The sequence below is a fragment of the Calliphora vicina genome, chromosome 4, assembly GCF_958450345.1.
Source record: "Calliphora vicina chromosome 4, idCalVici1.1, whole genome shotgun sequence".
Lineage (NCBI taxonomy): Eukaryota > Metazoa > Arthropoda > Insecta > Diptera > Calliphoridae > Calliphora > Calliphora vicina.
In genome coordinates, this window is record NC_088783.1 from 115,464,580 (window position 1) to 115,492,251 (window position 27,672).

At 28.9% G+C, this 27,672-nt stretch overlaps 5 protein-coding genes across 7 annotated transcripts in view; 4 read left to right on the forward strand and 1 right to left on the reverse strand.

Moving 5' to 3' along the window:
- Pdfr (Pigment-dispersing factor receptor) overlaps positions 1-27,672 on the reverse strand; it is an 87,739-nt gene that overhangs the window by 46,731 nt on the left and 13,336 nt on the right. For all 3 annotated transcript variants that reach the window (XM_065509171.1, XM_065509173.1, XM_065509172.1), the window contains exon 2: positions 10,519-10,776. The gene's annotated coding sequence lies outside the window, so the exon portion shown is untranslated. The remainder of the gene's footprint in view (positions 1-10,518; positions 10,777-27,672) is intronic.
- LOC135958718 (uncharacterized) lies at positions 1,353-5,390 on the forward strand. Its single transcript, XM_065509609.1, has one exon. It carries the CDS (start codon positions 1,353-1,355, stop codon positions 5,388-5,390), a length of 4,038 nt encoding a protein of 1,345 aa, XP_065365681.1.
- On the forward strand, positions 5,395-6,844 carry LOC135958719 (probable GH family 25 lysozyme 3). The gene has a single exon (XM_065509610.1). It carries the CDS (start codon positions 5,609-5,611, stop codon positions 6,842-6,844), a length of 1,236 nt encoding a protein of 411 aa, XP_065365682.1. The 5' UTR covers positions 5,395-5,608.
- LOC135958720 (uncharacterized) lies at positions 7,477-8,688 on the forward strand. The gene has a single exon (XM_065509612.1). The coding sequence runs from the start codon at positions 7,477-7,479 to the stop codon at positions 8,686-8,688; it is 1,212 nt and encodes a 403-aa protein (XP_065365684.1).
- LOC135958721 (uncharacterized) lies at positions 8,739-9,818 on the forward strand. The gene has a single exon (XM_065509613.1). It carries the CDS (start codon positions 8,739-8,741, stop codon positions 9,816-9,818), a length of 1,080 nt encoding a protein of 359 aa, XP_065365685.1.

The following is a 27,672-nucleotide window of genomic DNA, read 5'->3' on the forward strand; positions in this document are numbered from 1 at the left end:
GGATTTATTTTGTCTGACTTAATATAATCACCACAATTCATACAAATTGTTTAAGTACAAATTAATAAATTTCTAATTTTTTACCCAGTTTAACATTGTTTGGTTTGTTGGGTTAATACTAGTTAGTAGTTTGGTCTACTCCTGTTTTTATACATCTTTGTGAGGAGTTTCTACACCAAAAACTAACTAGTATAACCGTTAACGGTACTTAAATATTATTGGCCACCAACATAATAGATTTCTAGTTAGTTATAATTATAACTTCGTCTCGCTACCATATATAGCTAAAGGTAATAAATAAATTGAGATCTTTTCTCAACTTTACAAATTGAAGAAAACTATTGTGTTTTTTATTTCTCTTGTTTTTTATTTCATTTCTCTTCCCTAATTTGCCGCTGCGCAAACATTTGGTCCATTCGAGCCGGATTTTGGCTGTGAAATTTTGAGAAACTGGAATAACTTATCATATTTTTATTAGTCTTCCTCACAGGAACCATATTGTTTTCAACAACAACAGCAACAACATTCATCATATAAATATTAAATATCTTCATTTATTTAACAAGGTGCGTATAGTTCAGTATTTAAAAGTGAGCTTTTGCATAAGAAAAGTAAATTTCACACACACACATATTAAGTGCAACATAAAAAAGAGAAAAAGTTGTTTTTGTGATAATAGAAAGAACAATTATAAAGAAAAAGTATTTTTAATACTATTTGAATTGTGTTAAGGATCGTTTTACAACCATTAACATTTATTTTTATACAGTCCATTACTTTGACACTTTGTCATTACATTCTTTCGTAAAGTACAATTTTAGTCAACTCCGGGTTTTTTTTATTGTGGACGGACATATTGTGTGAAAATAATTTATTTTATTTAATTATTTCGTAAAAAGTTCTTCTTCGATTTGATCGCGATTTAAATTATTAATTATTAAAATTCTCTGTGCTAAAAATAAAGTTATTTATTTATACATATATTTTTATTTACAACGGGAGTGTTAAATTGTTTATTTTTTCGTATTCTCTTTTGTGCTATATCCTTCATACGTACATACATTACAAACGTGAGTAGCTTTGTTTACTTTTACAATACGTATATATACGCGTGTTGTTGTTGTTATTCAACTAAAGTTACATTAGTCACTCTACAGTCCGGTATAGTCGCGACATAATAAGTTTGTGATTTTTTAATCGTAATTATTATTTTTTGGATTTTTTACAAGAAAATAAAATTGTTTACAATATTTAAATACATTTTAATATTTTTATTGTTTTTTTTTTTCGTGACATAAAGGAATTATAGATTATATTTTTTTTATTATTTTTAATTAAATTTTAATTCGAAAATGTCTGCCACACCTCTTGATAATTTTATTAGAGAGTCCGACGCTCTTATTAAATTCGCTACTGCTTTTGTCGAAATGCGCGATGATACTCATTCGGTTTTCACTTTGGAAATTCGTGGTCGGGAAATCACTTCGATTTGGGCGGATATTAAGCCAGTTTATAAAGAGTGCCTTAAATATTTGGAAAGCTCAGATCTTGTTGACACAACTGATGTTGAAGCAGCGGAATCGAAATATGAGGCTACGTTTAACGCTTATGTTAATTGCTTAGGTACAATAAATGAGAAGCTATCTAACCTCCAACAGAAGGCGACTATGAAACCTTCTAGTCCGGACGTTAATACTGCTCATTCTATTGACAACACTGGCCATAATATGCTTCTGCCCCCTTGCGATATCGATGATTTTGAAGGTGATTTTGTTTCGTGGCCAACTTTTAGGGACCTCTTTATCGCGATTTATATTAAGAACTTACGCCTTAGTAATATTGAACGCTTGTGTCATCTGCTAAAGAAGACCAAATGCGAAGCGCGGGAAATTGTTTCTAAATGTCCTCATACTAATGAAGGATTTGACATAGCATGGAAAAACTTGAGCGATACATACGATAATCCACGATTATTGGTCAACGACCAGCTCAAGAGGCTTTTCGGTCTTCCTTATCTAGATAAGGAATCAAGCTCCGAGTTGAAATTACTTCAACGGGGTATAAATGGGTGCCTTTCTGCTATGTCAACGTATGATATTCCTACCCAGAACTGGGATCCGATATTAGTGTTCATTTGCATTCAGCGATTGCCATCTCTAACTGTTAATTTGTGGGAACAGAGCATAAAAAATAAGTCGGCTATGTCACTCTGGAAGGAGTTGGACAAATTTCTTGCGGAAAGAGCCATGACTTTAGAGTGCGTTCGTGACTTAAGGGGTCCAGATAACTCAACTAGGCCTTCCGGGCATAAAGTTAAGTCACATCATACGAATGCCTCTTCATCGACAAACGCTTCGGAAAATAACTCCTCTGCTTCGAATAGGTTTTGCCCATTATGTAAAAAACAAACTCATATGTTACGGTCTTGCCTCCGGTTTAAGCAATTATCTGTTTCTGAAAGATTTGCCCTTGTTAAGAAGAACAATTGCTGTATCAATTGTTTGTCTAAAGTACATATGATAAGGAATTGTGGTAGTCAACATAATTGTACCATTTGCAATAAACGCCATCATACCATGTTACATCGTGAAGAGCCATCAACTGAACCTTCGGAAATTAATGCTGGTGCGAGCACTTCGGTTTCACGAACCAACAACTCCATACCAGTGAATTCTTCTCTGCCGAATGGTTATGATAATTCAATTAATTTTGGTCCGAGCACTTCGGTTTCACGAACCAGTAACTCCATACCAGTGAATTCTTCTCTACAGAGTGGTTCTAATGCTAACAATTCCGCGACAGGAAACATTACTCACGGTAATAATTCTGCTACGCCTTTTAACAGGCAGGTATTTCATTCTGCTGAACATAGATCTGTCCTCCTAGGTACTGCTATGGTGAATCTTCTTCACATGGGTATCACGTACCCCGTTAGGGCACTTATTGATCCAGGTTCTGAAGCGACTTTTATCTCAGAACGTTTACAAAACCGTTTGAAACTTCCTACGAATTCTACGAATGCTCGTATTTCTGGAATTAATCAGGCTGTTTCAGCTACTACGAGGAAGATTTGCTCGATTCATATTGGTTCTCCTCTAGATTCTTCGCGAACATTACAAACAATGGCTCTCGTTATTCGGGATATTTCGGGCAATTTGCCGTCTTTTACGATCCCATCATATATAAAGGATTATTTGCCTAACATTCAGCTAGCTGACGTAAATTTCTTTGACTGTCGTCCAGTAGATATTTTAATTGGAGCGGATCTTTATCCTGACATTCTTTTGGGGGAAATTCGTAGGAATATTTTGGGTTCCCTGTTAGCTCAAAGTACCATTTTTGGTTGGGTAATAACCGGTCCAATTGAACAGTCTTCAATACAAGTTTATTCCACTAAGGTCGATTTTTCTGAGGAGGATACCCTTAATCAAAATCTTCTTAAGTTTTGGGAACTTGAGGAGACTCCGAAAAGAAAAATTCTATCTCCCTTTGATAAATATTGTGAGGAAAATTATAAGGCCACAACTTGTCGTGGTTTTGATGGGAGATACGTAGTCGCCCTTCCTTTTAAATTAGAATTTCCTGAGACATTGTCTTTGGGAACGTCTAGGCCTAGCGTGATGGGACAATATCTTAGGAATGAATCATCTCTCGAACGTAAACCCGAAATTAAGGAAACTTATGACGACGTCGTAAGGGAATATTTAGATTTAGACCACATGAGACCTGTGTCCTCAACAACTTTACATTCTTGTTATTTGCCACATCATCCAGTAATGAAGCCTGATAGTAAGACAACAAAATTGAGGGTAGTTTTCAATGCCTCGCATAAAACATCGAACGGAATAAGTTTGAACGACTGTCTTTATGTTGGACCTACTTTACAAGCGGACTTAGTACTACTAATTCTTCGCTGGCGACTTTTTAGGTTCGTTTTTAACTGTGACATTACGCAAATGTATCGACAAATACGGGTGGATCCCACACATACTTCATTCCAGCGTATCTTATTTAGGAACCATCGGACGGAGGAAGTGAGGGATTATGAGCTGCAGACAGTAACATTTGGCGTTAATTGCGCACCGTACCTTGCAATTCGGACACTTTTGCAACTGGCGGACGATACGGAAAAGCAGTACCCTCTCGCTGCGCACATTTTGCGTGATTGTATGTACGTCGACGACGTCTTAACTGGAACTCACGATATTTCGACTGCAGTGATCGCTAGGGATCAGCTGATAGCAGCTTTATCCTCTGCAAAGTTTGAATTGCGGAAATGGACCTCGAATGAACAGACAATTCTAGACAGCATTCCTTTGGACCATTTAGTAGACGCTAAATTACTGGAATTCGTTGAGTCTAGTGGCTCAAAGACTTTAGGTATACAGTGGAACGCTCAACTGGACTCGTTTTATTTTAGAGTGAATCCTATTCCACATAAATCTGGGTATACAAAAAGGGAAGTGTTGTCTACTATTGCGAAATTATTTGACCCAGTGGGTTGGTTAAGCCCAGTCATCATAGTCGCGAAGATTATCATGCAGAGGATATGGCTTGATAATATTAACTGGGATGATAAACTTCCACTGGCAACGGAGAATGAATGGAAGAAATTTGTATCTACTTACCTTGAAGTAAATAAAATTAGAATTCCTAGATGGGTTCATTATACTCCCAATTCGTTTGTCGAACTACACGTTTTTTCTGATGCCTCGGAAAAGGCATATGCGGGGGTAATTTACATTCGTGTAAGAAATTCTAGTGGGGAGATTTACTCCAATATGCTTACTTCGAAGACTAAGGTAGCTCCCATAAAATCAATTTCTTTGCCCCGCCTTGAACTGTGTGGTGCAGTACTTGCCTCCGAATTATTGAAAACTGTACTTCGCGAGATTTATATTCAGATAGATCATGTTTATTGTTGGACAGACTCTACAATAGTCCTGTCATGGTTGAGAAAGACACCTAGTACTTGGACGACATTTGTTGCAAATAGAGTCTGTAGAATTCAGGAGAATGTAGGTAATCACAATTGGTACCATGTTAGATCTGAGGACAATCCTGCGGATTTAGGTAGTCGCGGAATTTCTCCTAGCGAGCTTGCGACAAATTCTCTTTGGTGGTATGGTCCAGAATGGCTTCGCCGTGAAAAGAATGAATGGAAAATTTCCAATCTTTCCTCACTTGACACGGATATTGAATGTCGTGTTAAAACACATGCGTCGTTTTTTAAAGACGTGACGGGAAACGATATTTATGAGGATATTCTTGCGAATTATTCTCACTTGGATAAGGCTCTTCGAATAATATCCTATATATTGAGATTCTTTTATAACAGCCATCCCTCTCACAAATCAGGTCGTAACTTGTACGAAAATTTTATAAAGTAACTTATAGAGAAACGCAACTGTGCATAAATTGTGCCAAACAAATTAAAGTTTAAACAGCAATTAGTACCATTAGACTATTGATATAAGAACATTTATAGAACGCTTATTGAACCATAGTATTCCAAACAGTTACAAGCTTTCCCAGAGAGAACAGGGAATACGGGAAACATATAAGAAAAGATAGTTAAACATTTTACCTCGCGTTAGCAAAATTCCAAATGAAAACACTACTTCTAAGTTCGGACGATATTCAAAACTTTAGGAAACTTATATACGATCCAAAAGTGGCGAATTTGGGCACCTCCAGCACGGAGGACGCCAGTTTGATGGCGTTACAGTACTATCTCAAGCATCCCGGTAATTACACAAGCTCAGCTCCATCATCAGCGGCAATTCCAACATCACAGGTTCAAGTACAGCGATCATCTACTCAGCATCAACAGCCTACTTATCCGACGGCGGTCACGACAAGCCACAGTGTCGTCACTCCTCAACAAGCAGGAGTTGTTGTTGTCAGCAGTAGCAACAACAGCAACGGTGTTAATGCCCAAGCACACGCGCACGCCCACCACCATTTATTATCTCAGTCACAGACACAACTAAAGCAGTTGCAGTTGAAACAGCCAACAATACATCAGCACCATCAACATGCGGCCAGCTTCCATCACCCATACTATCAGCAGCATACATCGTCAACTCCCGCACATACGACAACTCATGCCACTCACGGCCACAGTTCACACAGCACTGCCCACAGCCATAGCTACAGCCACTCAGTGCCCGTGCACGCTCTCAACCAGAACTCAAACTTCTCAGCAGCCAGCAGCAGCACTGGAGGAGGGACAGCATCTAGTCACGCTCCCACTCAGCAGTCCAATACGACTGGTTCCAGCCTATCCCCGCCTGGAACTACAGCTAGCGCCCGCACTACGCCCGCCAGTGGATCCAGCAGCTCAGGCGCATCAGTTAACAGCAGTGGCGGAACCAATGGTCGAGCCAGCGCCGTTAGCGGAGCAAAGAAATTAAAAACAGAGCCTGTTTTGTCACAATTTCATCAAACAGAACGCCTGTCATTCGCCAATGCCCAGGTGAGTTGGACTGAGGATCACTGGAGACGTGTTGTCTTCCAGGACGAGAGAAAATTCAACTTGGACGGGCCTGATGGCTTTTCCTATTATTTTCACGATTTGCGCAACTATGAACGGACGCTGTCCCAAAGACCCCGCGGCAACTCTGTGTACATATATCTAGTGATAACGGCTGGTGGCCCCATTCATTTAGAAGTCACGACTGCAAACCTAAAAACAGAAACGTGTGTGGAGACTATTCTAAGGGAACGAGCTAATATTGTAGCCAAATTAGGTGGTAACGCCGACTTTTTCCTCCAAGATCACAATTGGACAACAAACGCATTAAGCCACTCTTGGACAGAGGGCAGTGCGCTTATGGATTAATTATGGATTTGTTATTTTTATTTTAAATATATTGAAATATTTTTCATATGGCCCGCCCTCATTCATGTGTTTTTTCTTCTTTATTGTTAGTTTTTAATTTCATGCATTTGTTTGTTTGTTTTTTTTTTTTAAATATTTACAAGAACATATTTTTGTTTAAAAAAAGCCAGCATACTGCATAGGATGACGATGACGACGATGATAGTGATGATCTCGATAAACCTTTTAACCACCAGCGGCTGTCAACAGTTTGTGTATGAGCCGCGGGTATAGTAGAGTTGTGTCATTCGTTCTGGCAGCGTTGTATACAAGTTACTTATCAATTCCATTGGCAGCCGAGACCACGCTTCGCGTATACGAAATATCAAATCGTCTTTACGCGAAAACTTCCGACCGCCATCGAACACCTCTCGTATAAGCCAGCCCCATATGCCCTCCATTATACGAGAGGTGTTCGATGGTTCGATTTTAATATTGGTAGTTCTGAGATAAGAAGAGCTAAATTACATTTGGCTAAAGTCGCTCAGAAGCGATATTTTTACGATGAATACCGGTGTCTTCTAAAGAGAGAACTTTTACCTTCGAAAAGTTTTATTCTCACACTGAACCCTTTTTTGGATGAAAATGGGGTGATGAGACTTAATGGACGCTTGGAAAAGTCGCCGACTTTAACCTACTCCGAAAAGCACCCTATTATATTACCGTATTCATGTAGATTTACATTACTTTTAATAGAATTTGTGCATTTGATTTCCATTCACGGTGGAAATCAGTTAATGCTGCGAATACTTCGTATGGAATTTTGGGTCCCACGTTTGAAATGTAAAATTCGTGGAGTGATAAGTCGTTGTAAATGGTGTATAATTGACCGTAAACGAGCGTGCAGCCAGATTATGGCAGCTCTTCCACCTGAGAGGACAATTATTAATAGACCTTTCACTAATACTGGGATTGACTTCGCTGGTCCCTTTGAGATCAAAAGTTTTACTGGTAGAGCTTGCAAGATCACTAAGGGCTACGTTTGCATTTTTGTTTGCTTTTCAACTAAAGCAATTCATTTAGAGGCTACATCAGATTTGTCAACGCCAAACTTTATGGCAGCTTTTCAGCGTTTTATTTCCCGTCGAGGTTGTCCAAATACGATTTTTTCCGATAATGGCACTAATTATGTGGGTGCTTCGCGTCAATTAAAAAAAGATTTTAAATCATTTCTTAAGGAAAGTCAGTCTCTGATATGCTCTTCTTATGGAGTTCAAGGTGTTTCATGGCGTTTTATCCCAGCCGGCGCTCCCCACATGGGTGGTCTTTGGGAAGCTGGTGTGAAGAGTTTTAAACTTCACTTTAGAAAACAAGCTCAAGCCTTTAAATATACCTTTGAAGAGCTTTCCACTATTCTGGCTAGAATCGAGGCGTGTTTAAATTCCCGTCCGCTATGTCCCATGACGGATAATACTCAGGAGCCAGTTGCTCTGACCCCTGGACATTTTTTGATTGGTTCGCCCTTACTAGCACCCCCAGAGCCTCCAACATTAGAATCGCCGATAAGCTTAGTTAACCGGTTTCGGAAAATGAAAGCTATTACTCAACAATTTTGCGAACGATGGAGGAAAGAGTATTTAGTGAGCTTACACAAACGCTATAAATGGAAGAATCCGACCCGCGATATTCAGGTTAATGATCTTGTCGTAATTCGTCACGAACAACTACCTCCCACTTCTTGGCGTTTAGGTGTCGTTTTGAAGGTTTATCCGGGAAGCGACGGACACGTTAGAGTCGCGGACATACGGACTACAAATGGTATTGTAAAACGACCCATAACTAAATTGGTCATTCTGACCAATTAAATGTAACTTTCGATGTAATTCTTTAAAAATCTCTATTGCTTCATAGAAATATGGAATCTATTGCCAACTTATTCGACGATGGTTTGCTCGACTACGACGAGGCAATGGAGATTTCGGAGCCTGCGCCATCGGCAACGTTGTCACCCGTCTCTATTGAGGTACCTACCACATCCCCTGTGACTTCAACAGCATCGTCGTCAACTACTAATACATCATCGTCGACAACTACTACTACTATTACTACTTCGGAACCTGCTGCCCAACCAGCAGCAGTCATAGCTACAAGTTCCGTATCCGCTCCTAATGCGGCACCAACGGAAGTGACGGGTTCGAATATGAATGGTCGGGTTAATGATCCATCGCGTCAATGTAGACTCTGTAGGAAGTATCACCCATTACGATTTTGTCGTGTATTTTTGAGCATGAGTTTTGAACGGCGCCTTCGCATGGTGGTTTTACATCGGTACTGCTCTAAATGTTTAGCCCATTCCCATCTTGGAAATGCATGCCCCAGTACCTCGAAATGCCGAAATTGTCAGGGTGATCACAACACTCTGTTACACTCGGACCGCAAACAAAATACCAGCAACCACAAACGGTCCCGTAAAAATCTAAAATCGTGTCCACCTGTGTCTGTTTCGACTGGTTCCGATTTACCTGTTCGGCATGTAATAAACTTTTCGCCTACATTGAAAGTAGAGCTACATTTGTCTGGGAAGTACATACCGGTTCGCGCGATTCTTGACTCGTGTTGCAATATTAGTTATGTATGTTCCTCGCTGATTAAACAATTAGGGTTACCCACCTCTCAGATGGGAAATAATAGATTTTGTCGTCTCACCATTGGTTCCCTATACGACCGGTCCCAGAAAATTTGTATTTCCGCACGGGTTACTGAAATGGTAGGCATACGGACACCATCGGAAACCGTTCCGGATAATATTAAAGAACATTTTGCTGGATTGGAACTTGCCGATCCTTCTTTCAATCATTCCGGTAGGGTTGCCCTCGTTTTAGGTCCTGAAGTTAACCCACACATTATGAAAAACCGTATATATTCGAACCCGGGACTTCCGATGGCCCAATACACCATCTTTGGTTGGGTAATTTCTGGGTCATCTCCCTTTTAATTTTTTTTATCATGATCACGTCGAGGTCCCTAATGGCCTAAGTACTACATCAGATTCATAGATCGACGGGGTCCTTACTGGCCCATTTATTTAGCTATGAAAACCTGAAATCGACGGGGTCCTTCATGGCCCGCTCTTAATAATATATTTTTTGAAAACAAATAAAAAATACTAATGAATTTAAAGCTCACTTTTTTGTTTAATATACTTAATACTGAACTATACCTTTAATTTTAAGTATATTTCTAAATTATTGTTGCAACATATCATTATATTGCAAGGTGGCCGGTAATGTTTAAGTACAAATTAATAAATTTCTAATTTTTTACCCAGTTTAACATTGTTTGGTTTGTTGGGTTAATACTAGTTAGTAGTTTGGTCTACTCCTGTTTTTATACATCTTTGTGAGGAGTTTCTACACCAAAAACTAACTAGTATAACCGTTAACGGTACTTAAATATTATTGGCCACCAACATAATAGATTTCTAGTTAGTTATAATTATAACTTCGTCTCGCTACCATATATAGCTAAAGGTAATAAATAAATTGAGATCTTTTCTCAACTTTACAAATTGAAGAAAACTATTGTGTTTTTTATTTCTCTTGTTTTTTATTTCATTTCTCTTCCCTAATTTGCCGCTGCGCAAACACAAATGATTTAAATTAAATTCTACGAAAAAATGTATACAATAAACTTACCTTTAGTTTTAAATTCCGCTCAACTTTGTTAAAAGATTTATATCCCTTGTTCTTGCCAAGAGTAAAAAAATCCAACAAAATCTAGTTGCTTTCTTAAATAAAATCGTATCTTATTGTTGCATTCACAAATTATCTGTTGTATTTCATACTTAACAGTTTCATTTTCTTGCTTTCATAATATTTTTGAGTTTCTTTTTCTTTTGTGTGTGTTGTTTTCGCTGGCGGCAAGTCAACAATATGTTGTTTTCATTTCATAAACTATAAAAAATGAAAGAAAAAAAAAAATACATAAAAATATTACAGTTTTATTTGTAAGAACAATTTGTTTTAACAAGAAACTATAGCAGTTAGTTTTTCTTCGAAAAATCTCAGCTCAATGAGGGATGGTTTTTGTTTAGAAGTTTTAATGTTATTTAAAAAATAAACTTTGTTGTTTATTGGGAGTTATTTTTTTGTGTTTTTTGAGAAAATGGCAAAAAAATAAAACAGAAAAATTTGGCAAAATATTGTTGCTTACAATGAAAGATGAAAGTTCAAAGAAATCAACAAAAATGAACAAATTGTGTTTGAAAAATTAAATTATAATTAAATGAAAAAAAGTACCAAGAAATTTTAATTTTTTGTTCTAGATGTAATTTTTTTTTAAAAAGTACCATAAAGTACTTTGTTACAAAAAGTTCCAAAATCAGGAAAAAGTACTTTTTTCGACCATTAATAAATTTTTATTCCTATCTAAGGAACAATTATATGTACAAGCTGTAATTTCTTAGGTTTTTGTACAATTATGAAAAAGTACCAAAAAAGTACTTTTTACAAAAAAGTATCAAGAATGTAATTTTCCCCAAAAATACTATAAAAGATGGAATTTTACACGTTTTAGCATATTTTTGAAAAAGTACCAAAAAAGTACTTTTTGGAAAAAGTTGAATATTAGCGGAAAAGTGCCCAGAAAGTACTTTTCACAAAGATCCAAGATTTTATTCTTATAAAAGGTGACATTTTTTTGTTTTAGCATATTTTTGAAATAGTACCAAAAAAGTACTTTTTGGAAAAATAACAAAAAAGTACTTTTTCATAAAAATAAAAGGTTTTATTCTTATAAAAGGTGAAAATTTTTACGTTTTAGCATATTTTTGAAAAAGTACCAAAAAAGTACTTTTTAGAAAAAGTTGTATATTAGCGGAAAAATGACAAAAAAGTACTTTTTCATAGAAATCCAAGATTTTATTCTTATAAAAGGTGAAATTATTTACGTTTTAGCATATTTTTGAAAAAGTACCAAAAAAGTACTTTTTGGAAAAATGACAAAAAAATACTTTTTCATAAAAATCCAAGACTTTATTCTTATAAAAGGTGAAATTTTTTACGTTTTAGCAAATTTTTGAAAAAGTACCAAAAAAGTACTTTTTGGAAAAAGTTGTATATTAGCGGAAAAGTGCCCAGAAAGTACTTTTTCAAAAAAATCCAATTTTTTATTCTTATTAAAGATGAAATTTTTTACGTTTTAGTATATTTTTGAAAAAGTACCAAAAAAGTACTTTTTGGAAAAATTACAAAAAAGTACTTTTTCATAATAATCCAAGATTTTATTCTTATAAAAGGTGAAATTTTTTACGTTTTAGCATATTTTTGAAAAAGTACCAAAAAAGTACTTTTTAGAAAAAGTTGTATATTAGCGGAAAAATGACAAAAAAGTACTTTTTCATAGAAATCCAAGATTTTATTTTATAAAAGGTGAAATTTTTTACATTTTAGCATATTTTTGAAAAAGTACCAAAAAAGTACTTTTTGGAAAAATGACAAAAAAGTACTTTTTCATAAAAATCCAAGATTTTATTCTTATAAAAGGTGAAATTTTTTATGTTTTAGCATAATTTTGAAAAAGTACCAAAAAAGTACTTTTTAGAAAAAGTTGTATATTAGTGGAAAAATGCCCAGAAAGTACTTTATCACAAAAATCCAAGATTTTATTCTTATAAAAGGTGAAATTTTTTTCGTTTTAGCATATTTTTGAAAAAGTACCAAAAAAGTACTTTTTGGAAAAATGACAAAAAAGTACTTTTTCATAAAAATAAAAGGTTTTATTGTTATAAAAGGTGGAATTTTACACCTTTTAGCATATTTTTGAAAAAGTACCAAAAAAGTACTTTTTGGAAAAATGCCAAAAAAGTACTTTTTCATAAAAATCCAAGATTTTATTCTTTTAAAAGGTAAAATTTTTTACGTTTTAGCTTATTTTTGAAAAAGTACCAAAAAAGTACTTTTTGGAAAAAGTTGTATATTAGCGGAAAAGTGCCCAGAAAGTACTTTTTCGCAAAAGTGCAAGATTTTATTCGTATAAAAGGTGAAATTTTTTACGTTTTAGCATATTTTTGAAAAAGTACCAAAAAAGTACTTTTTTGAAAAATGACAAAAAAGTACTTTTTCATAAAAATCATGACCAGAAAGAACTTTTTCCAAAAAAAAGATTTATATTCTTGTAATATTTGTGAAAAAGTACCAAAAAAAAAGTACTTTTTGCTAAAACGTTTGAAGCTCTTTATAATTTCTGCTATAATTTTTTGTCATATAACTTTATGTAGTTATTTATAAGCTTCTGAACTACTTTTTTTTCTAAATTGCTTATTAGTAGTTGTCATTACCTTGAACAGCTTTTTAAATGTTAGATTTGTCTCATTTTTTTTTTCTTAAACTAAATTGAATTCCATTAAATTTAAAATAAATTTAAGCTATTTTTAGCTATTCACATTAAAAATAAATTCAATTTGCAGTGTGTACTATTTTACATATAAAATTTACATACGTTTTTATTTTGTTTGAAATACGCATGAAGTTCTTAACTTAATGCCAATTTATTATTATCATATTTAAACACATCGAGCATTAAAATAAATAACTACATGTAGAATAGCAAACAATATATGTATGTACTCGTAAACCTAAATACATGAGTAAGTATTTAAGTGCTTATATATGTAGAAAATAACAACTATCATATTATTATTTATTTATTTTATGTAGGTGCATGGCTCTGTGTTAGTAAATATATAGTTGTTTTTATTTGCTATGTTGAACTGAACTTTCACGCTCAAAAGGAAAACGCATTACAGCATACTAAACAATACAACACTGCACAATAAATAACACCCATAAGTATGCAACACAAAATACAAATATTCTGTGATAAACACACTCATGCGAACACATGTATTTTTAAAACCTCACACATGATTTAACACACTCACTCACATAGCCCTACTTAACGGCACATACTATTTTATACTTATAACACTTGTGGTTATACTCTCTCTCTATCTACCTACCTCCCTTCGTCCCTCTCTCTCTCTCTCTGTGACACTCATAAAACCTTTATTAGCAGGAACAAAAAAAAAAACATTAGCAACTGCAGAAATTAAAAATTATTAAAAGCAACAGCATGAAGACCAGACAAGGATAACAAAACGTCAAGTATTAGAGAGCAAATAGTATTGCATACATCACATCATCTTGTAAATTCTATGGCATTTTCTTCCTCCTTACAGAGGAGGTCTTTGTTAAATGGCTTAGCGACAAACACATAGAGAAAGGCAAATGAAATGACACACATGTTAAAAACTGCTGCTCATTATAACAAGCAAAATATCCATGATAAAAAAAAAACTAAAGATTAGAAATGTGCCAGCTGATATTCATTAGTAATTTTTATATTTCTTTATAAACTACATTTACCAAGAAGGTCTTTAAAATAAACTACAGCAGTTTAACATAAGTAATAAGCTAAAATCACAATTTAATTTAATTTGAAAGTCACTAGAATAACCAAAATAATCATTAAAGCTTAAGTATTTATTACAAAACATCATGACGTATGATTGTTATTAATTAACAGACAACTACAGTAAGTATGATTAATATTGATTGATTAATTAATAAGCATACGCCCTAGGATATCAAATTTTAATCATAATTAAAGCATATCATGCAAAACCAATAAATTTAATCAATTTTAAACGAAATTTTATGATAAGAAAAATATAATGAAAAATTCTACTTGTTTTTAAAAAATTTCGTAAAAGTACCAAAAAAAGTACTTTTTGTAAAAAGTACCAAATTCTATTTTTAAGAGTACATAGCTATTAAATTGAACTTAAAACCCGTTTTCTTTTATAGTTTTTTAAAAAGTCCTCAAAAGAAAGATTTATTAGTATGTATTTGCAAATTTTTGAAAAAGTACCAAAAAAAAGTACTTTTTGTAAAAAGTACCAAATTCTATTTTTTTTCAAATTACCTTAATAAGAACTTAAAAACCAGTTTTTTTTAATTTTTTTAAAAATACATCAAAAGTACCTTTTGAAAAACTACCAAAAAAAGTACTTTTCCAAAAAAGTACACTAAAAAATTAAAATTCTTGTGCCAGCTATAATTTTACATGATTTTGCAAAATTTCGAAAAAGTACCAAAAAAAGTACTTTATGTAAAAAACACTAAATTATTAAGTACTTACTAAAAAGTACCAAAAAAAAAATACTAAACTTATATTCTAGCTTAATCTGGAATTTTATATATTTTGAATATTTGTGAAAAAGTACCTCAAAAGAAAGTAATTTTACTGTATGTATTTGCAAATTTTTGAAAAAGTACCAAAAAAGTACTTTTTGCAAAAAGTACCAAATTCTATTTTTTAGAGTACATAGCTATTAAATTAAACTTATAAACCAGTTTTTTTAATTTTTTTTTAAAAGTACCTCAAAAGATAGAGTAATTTTACTAGTAATTGCAAATTTTTGAAAAAGTACCAAAAAAAGTACTTTTTGTAAAAAGTACCAATTTCTATTTTTTTTTAAATTACCTTAATAAGAACTTAAAAACCAGTTTTTTTTTTAATTTTTTTAAAAATACCTCAAAAGTACCTTTTGAAAAACTACCAAAAAAAGTACTTTTCCAAAAAAGTACACTAAAAAATTAAAATTCTTGTGCCAGCTATAATTTTACATGATTTTGCACATTTTCGAAAAAGTACCAAAAAAAAGTACTTTATGTAAAAAACACTAAATTATTAAGTACTGACTAAAAAGTACCAAAAAAAAAATTACTTTTTACAAGAATACTGAACTTATATTCTAGTTTAATCTTGAATTTTATATAATTTTGAATATTTGTGAAAAAGTATATCAAAGAAAGAGTAATTTTACTAGTATTTGCAAATTTTTTAAAAAGTACCAAAAAAAGTACTTTTTGTAAAAAGTACCGAATTCGATTTTTTTAAAGTACCTATCATAATTATTATAAAAACCACTTTTTTTTAAAAAATACCTCAAAAGTACCTTTTGTACCTTTTGAAAAACTACCAAAAAAAGTACTTTTCCAAAAAAGTACACCAGCTATAATTTTACATGATTTTGCAAATTTTCGAAAAAAATACCAAAAAAAGTACTTTATGTAAAAAGCACTAAATTATTAAGTACTGACTAAAAAGTACCAAAAAAGTTACTTTTTACAAAAATACTAAACTTATATTCTAGTTTAAGTTGGAATTTTACATAATTTTGAATATTTGTGAAAAAGTATATCAAAGAAAGAGTAATTTTAATAGTATTTGGAAATTTTTGAAAAAGTACCAAAAAAAAGTACTTTTTGTAAAAAGTACCAAATTGTATTTTTTTAAAAAGTACCTTACAAAAAGAACTTAAAAACCAGTTTTTTTTTTAATTTTTTTAAAAATACCTCAAAAGTACCTTTTGAAAATCTACCAAAAAAGTACACTAAAAAATCAAAATTCTTGTGCCAGCTATAATTTTACATGATTTTGCAAATTTTCGAAAAAGTACCAAAAAAAGTACTTTATGTAAAAAGCACTAAATTACTAAGTACTGACTAAAAAGTACCAAAAAAAATTACTTTTTACAAAAATACTAAACTTATATTCTAGTTTAATCTGAAAATTTAGTACCAAAAAAGTACTTTTCGCACAAAGTACATAATATTAGCGGAAAAGTACTTTTTCGGAAAGGTAATAGATTTATAAACAAAATTTAATTTAGCCTGAAAACAAGATTTATTGGAGTTTATGAAAAAGTACTTTTTCCACAAACTGTGAAAAAGTACTTTTTTTGAAAACTAATATCAAAATAAAAAAGTTTCATATATTTGTGTTTGCCAACCAAAAAGGGTAATTTTTTATTCTCCATCACTTGTTAAAAGATCAGCTTTTTATCACAGACTTCTGTAAATTGCATTTTGTTGAATGTAAGGTTGATGATTATTTCTTTTACCACCAGCAACTTGTGAGGAACTTATTTTCTATATTCATTTTATTTAATTTTTTTTTTTTTTTTTTGCAAAGTTTATTAAGCAGCTGTATGTAGTAAGAAACACAATATGTATAGAAAAGCTACAAAATATAAAAACGTAAAACTTAATAAAACTAAAGCACACATGATGTCGCCTTAAGGCAGTAACGTACGCAAAAAGGGAGCAAGCTTTAATTGTTTTCAGAAAGGTTGACAAAACAGAAATTATTAAACCTTTAAAATGAATTCTTTAGATCAATTGGAAAGACTATTTTTGTTAGCACTTTTCGTAAATTATTAAAAAATCCTTGTGTTAACAACATTTAACAGTCTTTTGTAGATAATATTTGGTACTGTTTTTACAATTATTAAAAATAAAAAAAAATAAAACGGCCTTTAGCCTTTAAAATAAAAAAAAAATTCGTTATTTTAATATTTTTTCCAAAAAAAGTGTAATTTTTGTATTTTTTTAAAAAAGTACCTTTTTGGTACTTTTTTAAATACAGCTAAAATTGTATCTAAAATACCTAGAAATAATAATTATCGGCAAATTTAAGATTTTTCCCAAAAAAATTTAATTTTAGTACTTTTTTAAAAAAGTACTTTTTTGGTACTTTTTTAAATACAGCTAAAATTTGTATCTAAAACACCTAGAAATAATAATTATGGTCAAATTTAAGCGTTTTTTTCCAAAAAATTGCAATTTTTGTACTTTTTTAAAAAAGTACTTTTTTGGTACTTTTTCGAAATCCAGCTAAAATTGTATAAAAAAACAACTAGAAATAAACTTATCTTTGAAATAAAAAAATTGTATTCAAGATTTATAAGAAAATATCAGTTTGGCATAATTTAAGTACTTTTTAAAAAAGCACTTTTTTTGGTACTTTTTTACAATTATCAAAAATCACTATTTTGGTTAATTTTGTAAAGCTATTATTAATATTTTTTCTAATTTAGCAAAAAAAATTATTTTTAGTACTTTTTAGAAAAAGTACTTTTTAGTACTTTTTAGAAAAAGTACTTTTTTATAAATATTTAAAAACTGGTACAATTCTGTTTAATTTCAAAGGATTTAAGGTTAATTTCCTTTTAATTTAGAAAACTAAGCATTTAGTGAAATTTTAATACTTTTTTTTAAAAAGGTACTTTTTTTGGTACTTTTCTGCAAATATGAAAAATCATTATTTTTGTTTATTTTTAAAGGCTTAAGAATAATTTTTCTAAAAAAAATAAATTTTAGTACTTTTTGAAAAAGTACTTTTTTTGGTACTTTTTTGCAAAACCATTTCAATGCAGCTAAATCGTAAAATTAATAAATTGTATTGGATTTTGGAAGTTTAATTTCCTTTAAATTTAGAAAAAATTTCATATCGTGCCATTTTAGTACTTTTTTATAAAAAGGTACTTTTTTGGTACTTTTTTGGTACTTTTCTGCAAATTTTAAAAATCATTATTTTTGTGTATTTTTAAAGGTTTAAGGTTAATTTTGTTAAAAAAAATTTAATTTTCGTACTTTTTGAAAAAGTACTTTTTTGGTACTTTTTTTGCAAAACCATTTCAATGCCGCTTAATCATAAAATTAATAAATTGTATTGGATTTTGTAAGTTTAATTTCCTTTAAATTTAGAAAAAGATTCATTTAGTGACATTTTGGTACTTTTTTATAAAAAGTACTTTTTTGGTACTTTTCTGCAAACAACAAAAATCATTATTTTTGTTTAATTTTTAAGGCTTAAGATTAATTTTGCTAAAAAAAAATGTAATTTTAGTACTTTTTGAAAAAGTACTTTCTTGGTACTTTTTAGCAAAACCATTTCAATGGAGCTAAATCGTAAAATTAATAAATTTTATTGGATTTTGGATGTTTGATTTCCTTTAAATTTAGAAAAATATTCATATCGTGACATTTTAGTACTTTTTTTTAAAAATGTACTTTTTTGGTACTTTTCTGCAAATATTAAAAATCACTATTTTTGTTTATTTTTAAAGGCTTAAGATTAATTTTGTTAAAAAAAAATAAATTTTAATACTTTTTGAAAAAAGTACTTTTTTTGGTACTTTTTTGCAAAACAATTAAAATTTCTGGTAAATAGTAAAATTAATAAATTTTATTATATTTTTGTAAGAAAATATTCATATTCTATTAGTTTATTGCCTTTAAATTTAGAAAAATATTCATATCGTGACATTTTAGTAGTTTTTTTAAAAAGGTACTTTTTTGGTACTTTTCTGCAAATATCAAATATCATTATTTTTATTTATTTTTAAAGGCTTAAGATTAATTTTGCTAAAAAAAAATAAATTTTAGTACTTTTTGAAAAAGTACTTTTTTGGTACTTTTTTGCAAAACCATTTCAATGCAGCTAAATCGTAAAATTAATAAATTGTATTGGATTTTGTAAGTTTAATTTCCTTTAAATTTAAAAAAATATTCATATCGTGTCATTTTAGTACTTTTTTTAAAAAGGTACTTTTTTGGTACTTTTCTGCAAATATTAAAAATCATTATTTTTGTTTATTTTTAATGGCTGAAGATTAATTTTGCTAAAAAAAATAAATTTTAGTACTTTTTGAAAAAGTACTTTTTTTGGTACTTTTTTGCAAAAACATTTCAATGCAGCTAAATCATAAAATTAATAAATTATATTGGATTTTAGAAGTTTAATTTTCTTTAAATAGAAAAATATTCATATCGGACATTTTAGTACTTTTTTATAAAAAGTACTTTTTTTGGTACTTTTCTGCAAATATTAAAAATCATTATTTTTGTTTCGTTTTTAAGGTTTAATGTTAATTTTGCTTAAAAAAGCGTAGATTTTAGTACTTATTGAAAATTTATTTTTTTGGTACTTTTTTTGAAAAACAATTTAAATTTCTGGTAAATAGTAAAATTAATAAATTTTATTATATTTTTGTAATTAAATATTCATGTTCTTTTAGTTTATTGCCTTTAAATTTAAAAAAATATTCATATCGTTACATTTTAGTAGTTTTTTTAAAAAAAAAAGTACTTTTTTGGTACTTTTCTGCAAATATCAAAAATTATTATTTTTGTTGATTTTTTAAGGCTTAAGCTTAATTTAATTAAAAAAAGTTAGATTTTAGTACTTTTTGAAAAAGTACTTTTTTTGGTACTTTTTTGCAAAACCATTTCAAGCAGCTAAATCGTAAAATTTATAAATTGTATTGGATTTTGTAAGATTAATTTCCTTTAAATTTAGAAAAATATTTATATCGTGACATTTTAGTACTTTTTTATAAAAAGTACTTTTTTGGTACTTTTCTGCAAATATTAAAAATCATTATTTTTGTTTATTTTTAAAGGCCTAAGATTAATTTTTCTAAAAAAAATAAATTTTAGTACTTTTTGAAAAAGTACTTTTTTTGGTACTTTTTTGCAAAACCATTTCAATGCAGCTAAATCGTAAAATTAATAAATTGTATTAGATTTTGGAAATTTAATTTCCTTTAAATTTAGAAAAAGATTCATTTAGTGACATTTTAGTCCTTTTTTTTAAAAAGGTACTTTTTTGGTACTTTTCTGCAAATATCAAAAAATCATTATTTTTGTTGATTTTTTAAGGTTTAAGGTTAATTTTGTTAAAAAAAAATAATTTTAGTACTTTTTGAAAAAGTACTTTTTTTGGTACTTTTTTGCAAAACCATTTCAATGTAGCTAAATCGTGAAATTAATAAATTGTATTGGATTTTGGAAGATTAATTTCCTTTAAATTTAGAAAAATATTCATATCGTGACATTTTAGTACTTTTTTATAAAAAGTACTTTTTGGTACTTTTCTGCAAATATGAAAAATCATTATTTTTGTTTATTTTTAAAGGCTTAAGAATAATTTTTCTAAAAAAAAATAATTTTAGTACCTTTTGAAAAAGTACTTTTTTTTGGTACTTTTTTGCAAAATCATTTCAATGCATCTAAATCGTAAAATTAATAAATTTTATTGGATTTTGGATGTTTAATTTCCTTTAAATTTAGAAAAATATTCATATCGTTCCATTTTAGTACTTTTTTATAAAAAGTACTTTTTGGTACTTTTCTGCAAATTTTAAAAATCATTATTTTTGTTTATTTTTAAAGGTTTAAGGTTAATTTTGTTTAAAAAAATTTAATTTTCGTACTTTTTGAAAAAGTACTTTTTTGGTACTTTTTTGCAAAACCATTTCAATGCAGCTAAATCGTAAAATTAATAAATTGTATTGGATTTTGGAAGTTTAATTTCCTTTAAATTTAGAAAAATATTCATATCGTGCCATTTTAGTACTTTTTTATAAAAAGTACTTTTTTTGGTACTTTCCTGCAAATATTAAAAATCATTATTTTTGTTTATTTTTAAGGTTTAAGGTTAATTTTGTTAAAAAAAATAAATTTTAGTACTTTTTGAAAAAGTACTTTCTTGGTACTTTTTTTGAAATACAGCTAAATCATAAAATTAATAAATTTTATTGAATTTTTATCAGAAAATAGGTAAATTCTTTTAGTTTCCCTTTATCCTACGCCTTTTCTATTGCACACATTTGTTGTTTTCAAGCAATCCTTGTTGTGTATTTGTTGATTTGTAGCTGACTACATAGTACTTAAAGTGAAAGTACTTGGGTACGTAGTTTTTTTCTCTCATCATTCTACAGCATCTCAAGGATAAGCAGCACATCTTCCTGACATTGCAATTCTATTGTTTAAACACAAATGTACACACTAGCTTTACAATATAAATATGTATGTAAGTAACACATGCATATCTATGTGACAAAGTTTGAGTATTAGAAATTTATGTGGGTGCCTAAGAGTGCAATTATTACAACTAAATGTAGTATATTTTTGGACGTTAAAAACGAGACATTTTCGAAAGGGCAGGGGTATCAGTTTGAGTAGTTTCTGTATTCTCTTAGAAAAATCTTCTGTCATATGTAAATGTAGAGGGACAGTTGAAATGACAAAATGTTAGAAAAATTCTGTGAAAGTACAGGGCTAGAGTAGAGACGATGTGTGAATTGTAGTCATGCATGTAAATTTTATTTGTTTGTAGTTTTTGGTGCAAATGATTGTTCAACAAATGACTCAAAACTATTTTTAAGGAAGTATGTATAGTTTTGAGTGTTGTTGTTTGTATTTTGTTTGCTTAATGGTTTGTTTGCCTTTAAACTTGTGTGTGTTTAGTTTTAAAGTGCAAATAAAACATTCTGTACAACAATTCTTTTTTTACCTCATTTAAGTTTCAAGGAGTTTTTTTTTGTCGTATTATTTTGGTATTGCTTCTTGCTTATTTAAATCAGTTAGTTTTGATTTACTTTCATCTTTCCGTAAAGAGTTTTCTGTCATATTAATTTGTTCAAATTTCTTGGGTTTTTTTTCTAGAAAGTTTCCTCATTATTTTTTCAAGATTCTTTAGGCAAATGTTTGAAAAATAATAAACATTGAAAACAGCTATAACATACTTGAGTATACAAATGAAATTGCTGGTTGTAAGGCTCATTTTAATGCTGTGCAAATGTGTAAAGAAAATCAAGCATGTCATTTTAGCATGCCTCAAAACTAACCTAAGAACAATCAAAAATAAACAAATTACAACACAGTCTACTGAGCAATTAGTTTTAGATCATCTATACAATTGAGACAACAATTCAATTCAGGTTTAAAGACCTAAATTCCTGCTTTAAATAAATAGAAACATTAATTTTAAATTTTTTGAAGGGTGATTAGGTATTTTCAAGAAAATCTTTATAACTTTTGTTGGGAAAAAGCAATAGACAAGCAATAAACTGTATATAAAAGAAAACATTTTAGGTAAAATTTTAAAATGCTTAAGTCTTTACATTTTGCTTTCCCACTAGGAATATTTTTTCAAATAATTGAACATTTTGAAAAGTTTGGCTTTGATAATTTTCCTATAAAAATAGTTGATTTTTAACAACATTCTATTACTTATCAGAGTATATAATTATTTTCCCTTAATTCCAGGGTTTAATAAGGAAAAAATCAAATTTTAAATTTTTTGAAGGGTGACGTATGATTAATATTAATTATTGACTATTTTCAGAAAAATCTCCATAACTTTGGTTAGAAAAAACATATTGATAAGCTATAAACTATATAAGAAAGTCAATTGTTTGAAGAGTAATACGAAACTATAAAAATTTAAAATTCTTCAAAACAAAACCTTAAAAAATTAATGGAAAAAAATATTTTTTTTTTCATAAAAATCTTAAAAACTTTTTTTTTCTCTTTTAGAATTTAATCCAAATACTGTATTATTTTTAATAATACATTTCATATATCAAAATATTTTAGGGAAATAACCCAAAATTCCTGATTTAAATAATTTTTTTTATTTTTTTTTTTTAATTATGGTGTATTTTCTAGAAAATCTAGATAATTTATTTTATTTTCAAATATATCGAAAACTAATAAGCTGCATATGAAAGTAAAGTTCTTAGGCAATGCAGTAGGTTCCTAAAATCTTTATATTTAACTAAATTTCTAAGAATTAGTTTTAAAGGAAATGAACATTTTAAGAATTTTAAAGTTTAGCTTTGATATTTATGCTGTGAAAATAGTTGTTTTTAAAGTACATTCTATTACTTATCAGAGTATATAATTATTTTCCCTTAATTCCAGGGTTTAATAAGGAAAAAATCAAATTTAAAATTTTTTGAAGGGTGACATATGATTAATATTAATTATTGACTATTTTTAGGAAAATCTCCATAACTTTGTTTAGAAAAAACATATTGACAAGCTATAAACTGTGTAAGAAAGTAAATTGTTGTAAGAATTAACTAAAACTATAAAATTTTAAAATTTTTAAAAACAAAACCTCAAAAAATTATTGAGAAAAAAATATTTTTTTGTTTTCATAAAATTAATTTCTTCAAATTAAACATATTTCAGACTATTTAAAGCATTTCTAATGAAACTTATTTACCATTTATTGCACACTATTTAAAGTTGTTTAAAAACTTTCTGCTGTCGTTGCTTGTTATTAAATTGTAGCATTGCATAAATCATTATTTATAAACTGACATTCATAATGTCTGACTTGATTGTATGTTTAACAAAAAAATGAAAAAATTATTTAGAAAATATAAAATACAAACCCCTGCTTTCATATGTATATTTTTACATGACTTATAATTTTCCTGGAAAGACTCTACCATGTAAAAGGACAGTTGTAGCTAAATGTGTATGTCTCTATGTGTGTGTAAGTTAAATTTTTCCTATTTCTATTCTAATAATTTCAACAAATATTAACTCAACTATGATTTTTTTCATTACACAGGTAGAATTTTCAAAGGATATTATATAATACGTATTGTATTTGTATAGAAACAAATTTATGGGAAAATATAAATTAGTTTTTAGGGGAGACATTTTGTCAGCCAGTTATTTTTTTTAAACAGAAACAAAAGAATTTCTGCTATTATAATGAGGTTGAAAAGATTATCGTTTATAGGAATTGTGAAAGAAATCAACAATATAGAAACTATGGTAACTTAAGGGACATAGAATGATGTATGGGAATTTTATGTGGCCAGTTAGTAGACATTAATAATCAAGGTTAATGAAAGAAATTAATTTCTTTATAGATTTTTTTTCATTAAAGAGCAAGAAATTAAATTTGAAACAATTGCTGTAAAAAATGCACCAAAATAAATTAAAAAGCAATTTTATATTGCATAACTTTAGGCAGCTTTAAAATCTGCCAAAACTATGGCCTAATTTTAGGAGGTTTTAATAATAAAATGTTACTAAATTCTTTGCTTAAAGGTTCTGTTATAACAATTTTACTTATTTCAAGAATTTTCCTTAAAAAAAAAGAAATTTAAAATTGCATAACTTTAGGCAGCGTTAAAATCTGCCTAAATCTATTTTTGGGCTTATTTAAAAGCTAAGGACTTTTAAAGCAAATGAGAAAAAAGTTTCAATAAAAAAGTTTATTTCTAGTAAGAGTTATTTCTATTAAACTTTACTCTAAAGTAAATTCCAAAACCATGGCCTACTTATAGGCGCTTTTAATAACAAAATGTTTAACATTTCTTTTTGGACTCCTGACATTAAGCTTCTGTTATAATAATTACTTATTATAAGAATTTTCCCTCAAATCCTCTTCAGCAAAAGTCTTATTTAACTTTTCTTCTGATATAAACAAAACTATTGCCTACTTTAAAGCTTGTGTTGCTATAGCATATAATTTCTGCTTAAATATTTAACTTTCTTTACGCCATTTTATTGTTGTTGTTGTTATTTTGTCATTTACCTTCACTAACTACTCACAATCTTGACACGTTCTGGACACTTTTAATCAAGTACTGACTACTCATATTTTGTATTTCTTTCATAATTCTTCTACTTTTGTTGTGTATTATTAGAAATGAAAGAATAAAAAAAGAAATATATTAATAGTTAAAGAAATTTCACTACAATTCGCTACATAGAATTGTTTGGCATCAAAAAAAAAACTACTTGTCAAAACTGGAACAGTTATGAGTGATAGGAAAAGCTATTTTTATGAAATAAGAAAGCGAATGAAAAAAAAGCAGAATAAAATAGGAGTTTTGAATTTATCTTTTTCCATTTCATTGATTTGTTCAATAATTTTCCCTAAATTTCAGCTTTAAATAATAAAAAAAATTATTTTTTAAATTTTTTTAAAGGTGACGTATGATTAATATTAATTATTGACTATTTGCAGGAAAATCTCCATAACTTTTGTTAGAAAAAAGATATTAACCTGAAATAAACTGTTAAAGAAAGTAAACAGCTGTAGGAATAAACAAAAATATAAAAATAATATTCAAAATATTACAAGACATGAAGAAATAAAGGGAAAAAATAAAATTTTTTAAATTAAAAATTTTTAGCTCAGAAAATAATTTAAACAGCAAAATAAATCCGATTTATATAGACACAATTGTTAATTGAGTATCTCTAAGCCAAAAAAAATATTAAAATCTAAATTAAAAAAGGGGTTTTAATACTTTTTCTTTTAAATTTAATTTAACCCTCTATTATTTTTAAAAATTTTAATGTTGCTTTTGGTATTTATCCTGTGGCAACAGTTGATTTTTAAATAAATTCTATAACGAATCAGAGTATAAAATAATTTTCCCTAAATTCCTGGGTTTATTAATGAAAAATATCAAATTTAATTTTTTCTAAAGGGTGACGTATGATTAATATTAATTATTGACTATTTTTAGGAAAATCTCCATAACTTTTGTTAGAAAAAAGATATTAACCTGAAATAAACTATTAAAGAAAGTAAACAGCTGTAGGAATAAACAATAATATAAAAAATAATATTAAAAATGTTACAAGACATGAAGAAATTAAGCAAAAAATTAAAATTTTTTGAATTAAAAATTTTTAGCTCAGAAAATAATTTGAACCAGAAAATAAATCCGATTTATATAGATACAATTGTTAATTGAATATCTCTAAGCCAAAAAAAATATTAAAATCTAAATTTAAAATGGGGTTTTAATACTTTTGCTTTTAAATTTAATTTAACCCTGTATTATTTTTAAAAAAAATTAATATTGGTTTAGGTATTTATCCTGTGGCAACAGTTGATTTTTAAGTACATTCTATAACGAATCAGAATATAAAATAATTTTCCCTAAATTCCTGGGTTTATTAATGAAAAAAATCAAATTTAAAATTTTCTGAAGGGTGACGTATGATTAATATTAATTATTGACTATTTGCAGGAAAATCTCCATAACTTTTGTTAGAAAATAGATATTGACCTGGAATAAACTGTTAAAGAAAGTAAACAGCAGTAGTAATAAGCAGGAATATATAAAATAATATTCAAAATGTCACCAGTTATTAAGAAATAAAGGGCAAAAATAAAATTTGTTTAATTCAAAATTTTTAGCTCAGAAAATTTTTTAAACAACTAAATAAATCCGCTTCATACAGTTATAAAAAAACATATTGCTTATTTTAGATTATCAAAAGACCTTAGACTGCTGCTAATCTAAGACTTTATAAAGTTTTGTTGAAATTTTCGCTGGGTTATATACATATTATCCATGTTTACATAATCAATTTGCATATTTTCTTACAACACCAAACACATGAATAGAAAAATATTTACATATGCAAGTCTATGTTTAAAAAAAATAAAAACAAAATCTTGCAACATAAATATGAAATATTTAAGTTCAATTTGCATTTAAATAAAATGTATTATTATGGTCTATAAATAATTTCCAAGAAACATTTGATTTGGCATACAAATGTAAGGACATGTGTCAAGATTTTATAGGTTTTTGGTCTGTTTTAAAGCAAACAATAATATAAAGCCTTAAAATATGCAATAGATTTTAAAATTAAAGATAGGAATGAGTTAGACATTAAATAAAATAGTTGAAGCCTTGAAATATTAAGCAATTTAAGAAAGAATAAATATATTTTTTCTATGAAATGCTAAAGATTTATTTTTTGTGTAAAAATCTGGCATGTTATTGTTATGTTTATGGGTTTTAACAAGTTTTTTTAGGTTAAAACTTTTTTTTGATAGTAACCTTTTAAAAAAAAGTCTGGTAACAAATTGTGTGGCATACTTTAAGGCTGTTGCTTAAATTGTAAAATAAACAATATAATAAACGACAATTTTGCATGTTTGACTTTTGTTGGCAAAGTTACAAAGTTTTGTAAAAAAAAATTAAAATAAAAAACTATTAAACAACAAGTAAAAGTAAAATATTCGTCTGTACCGATTCTTGTATACCCTGCATCAATATGTAACAAAAGAAGATTTTCTTTTAGGGTTAATTATGGTCGGATCGCCACAAAAGTGTTTAAAAAAAATTAGGTTCATACAAAACTGGTTTATGATCAATT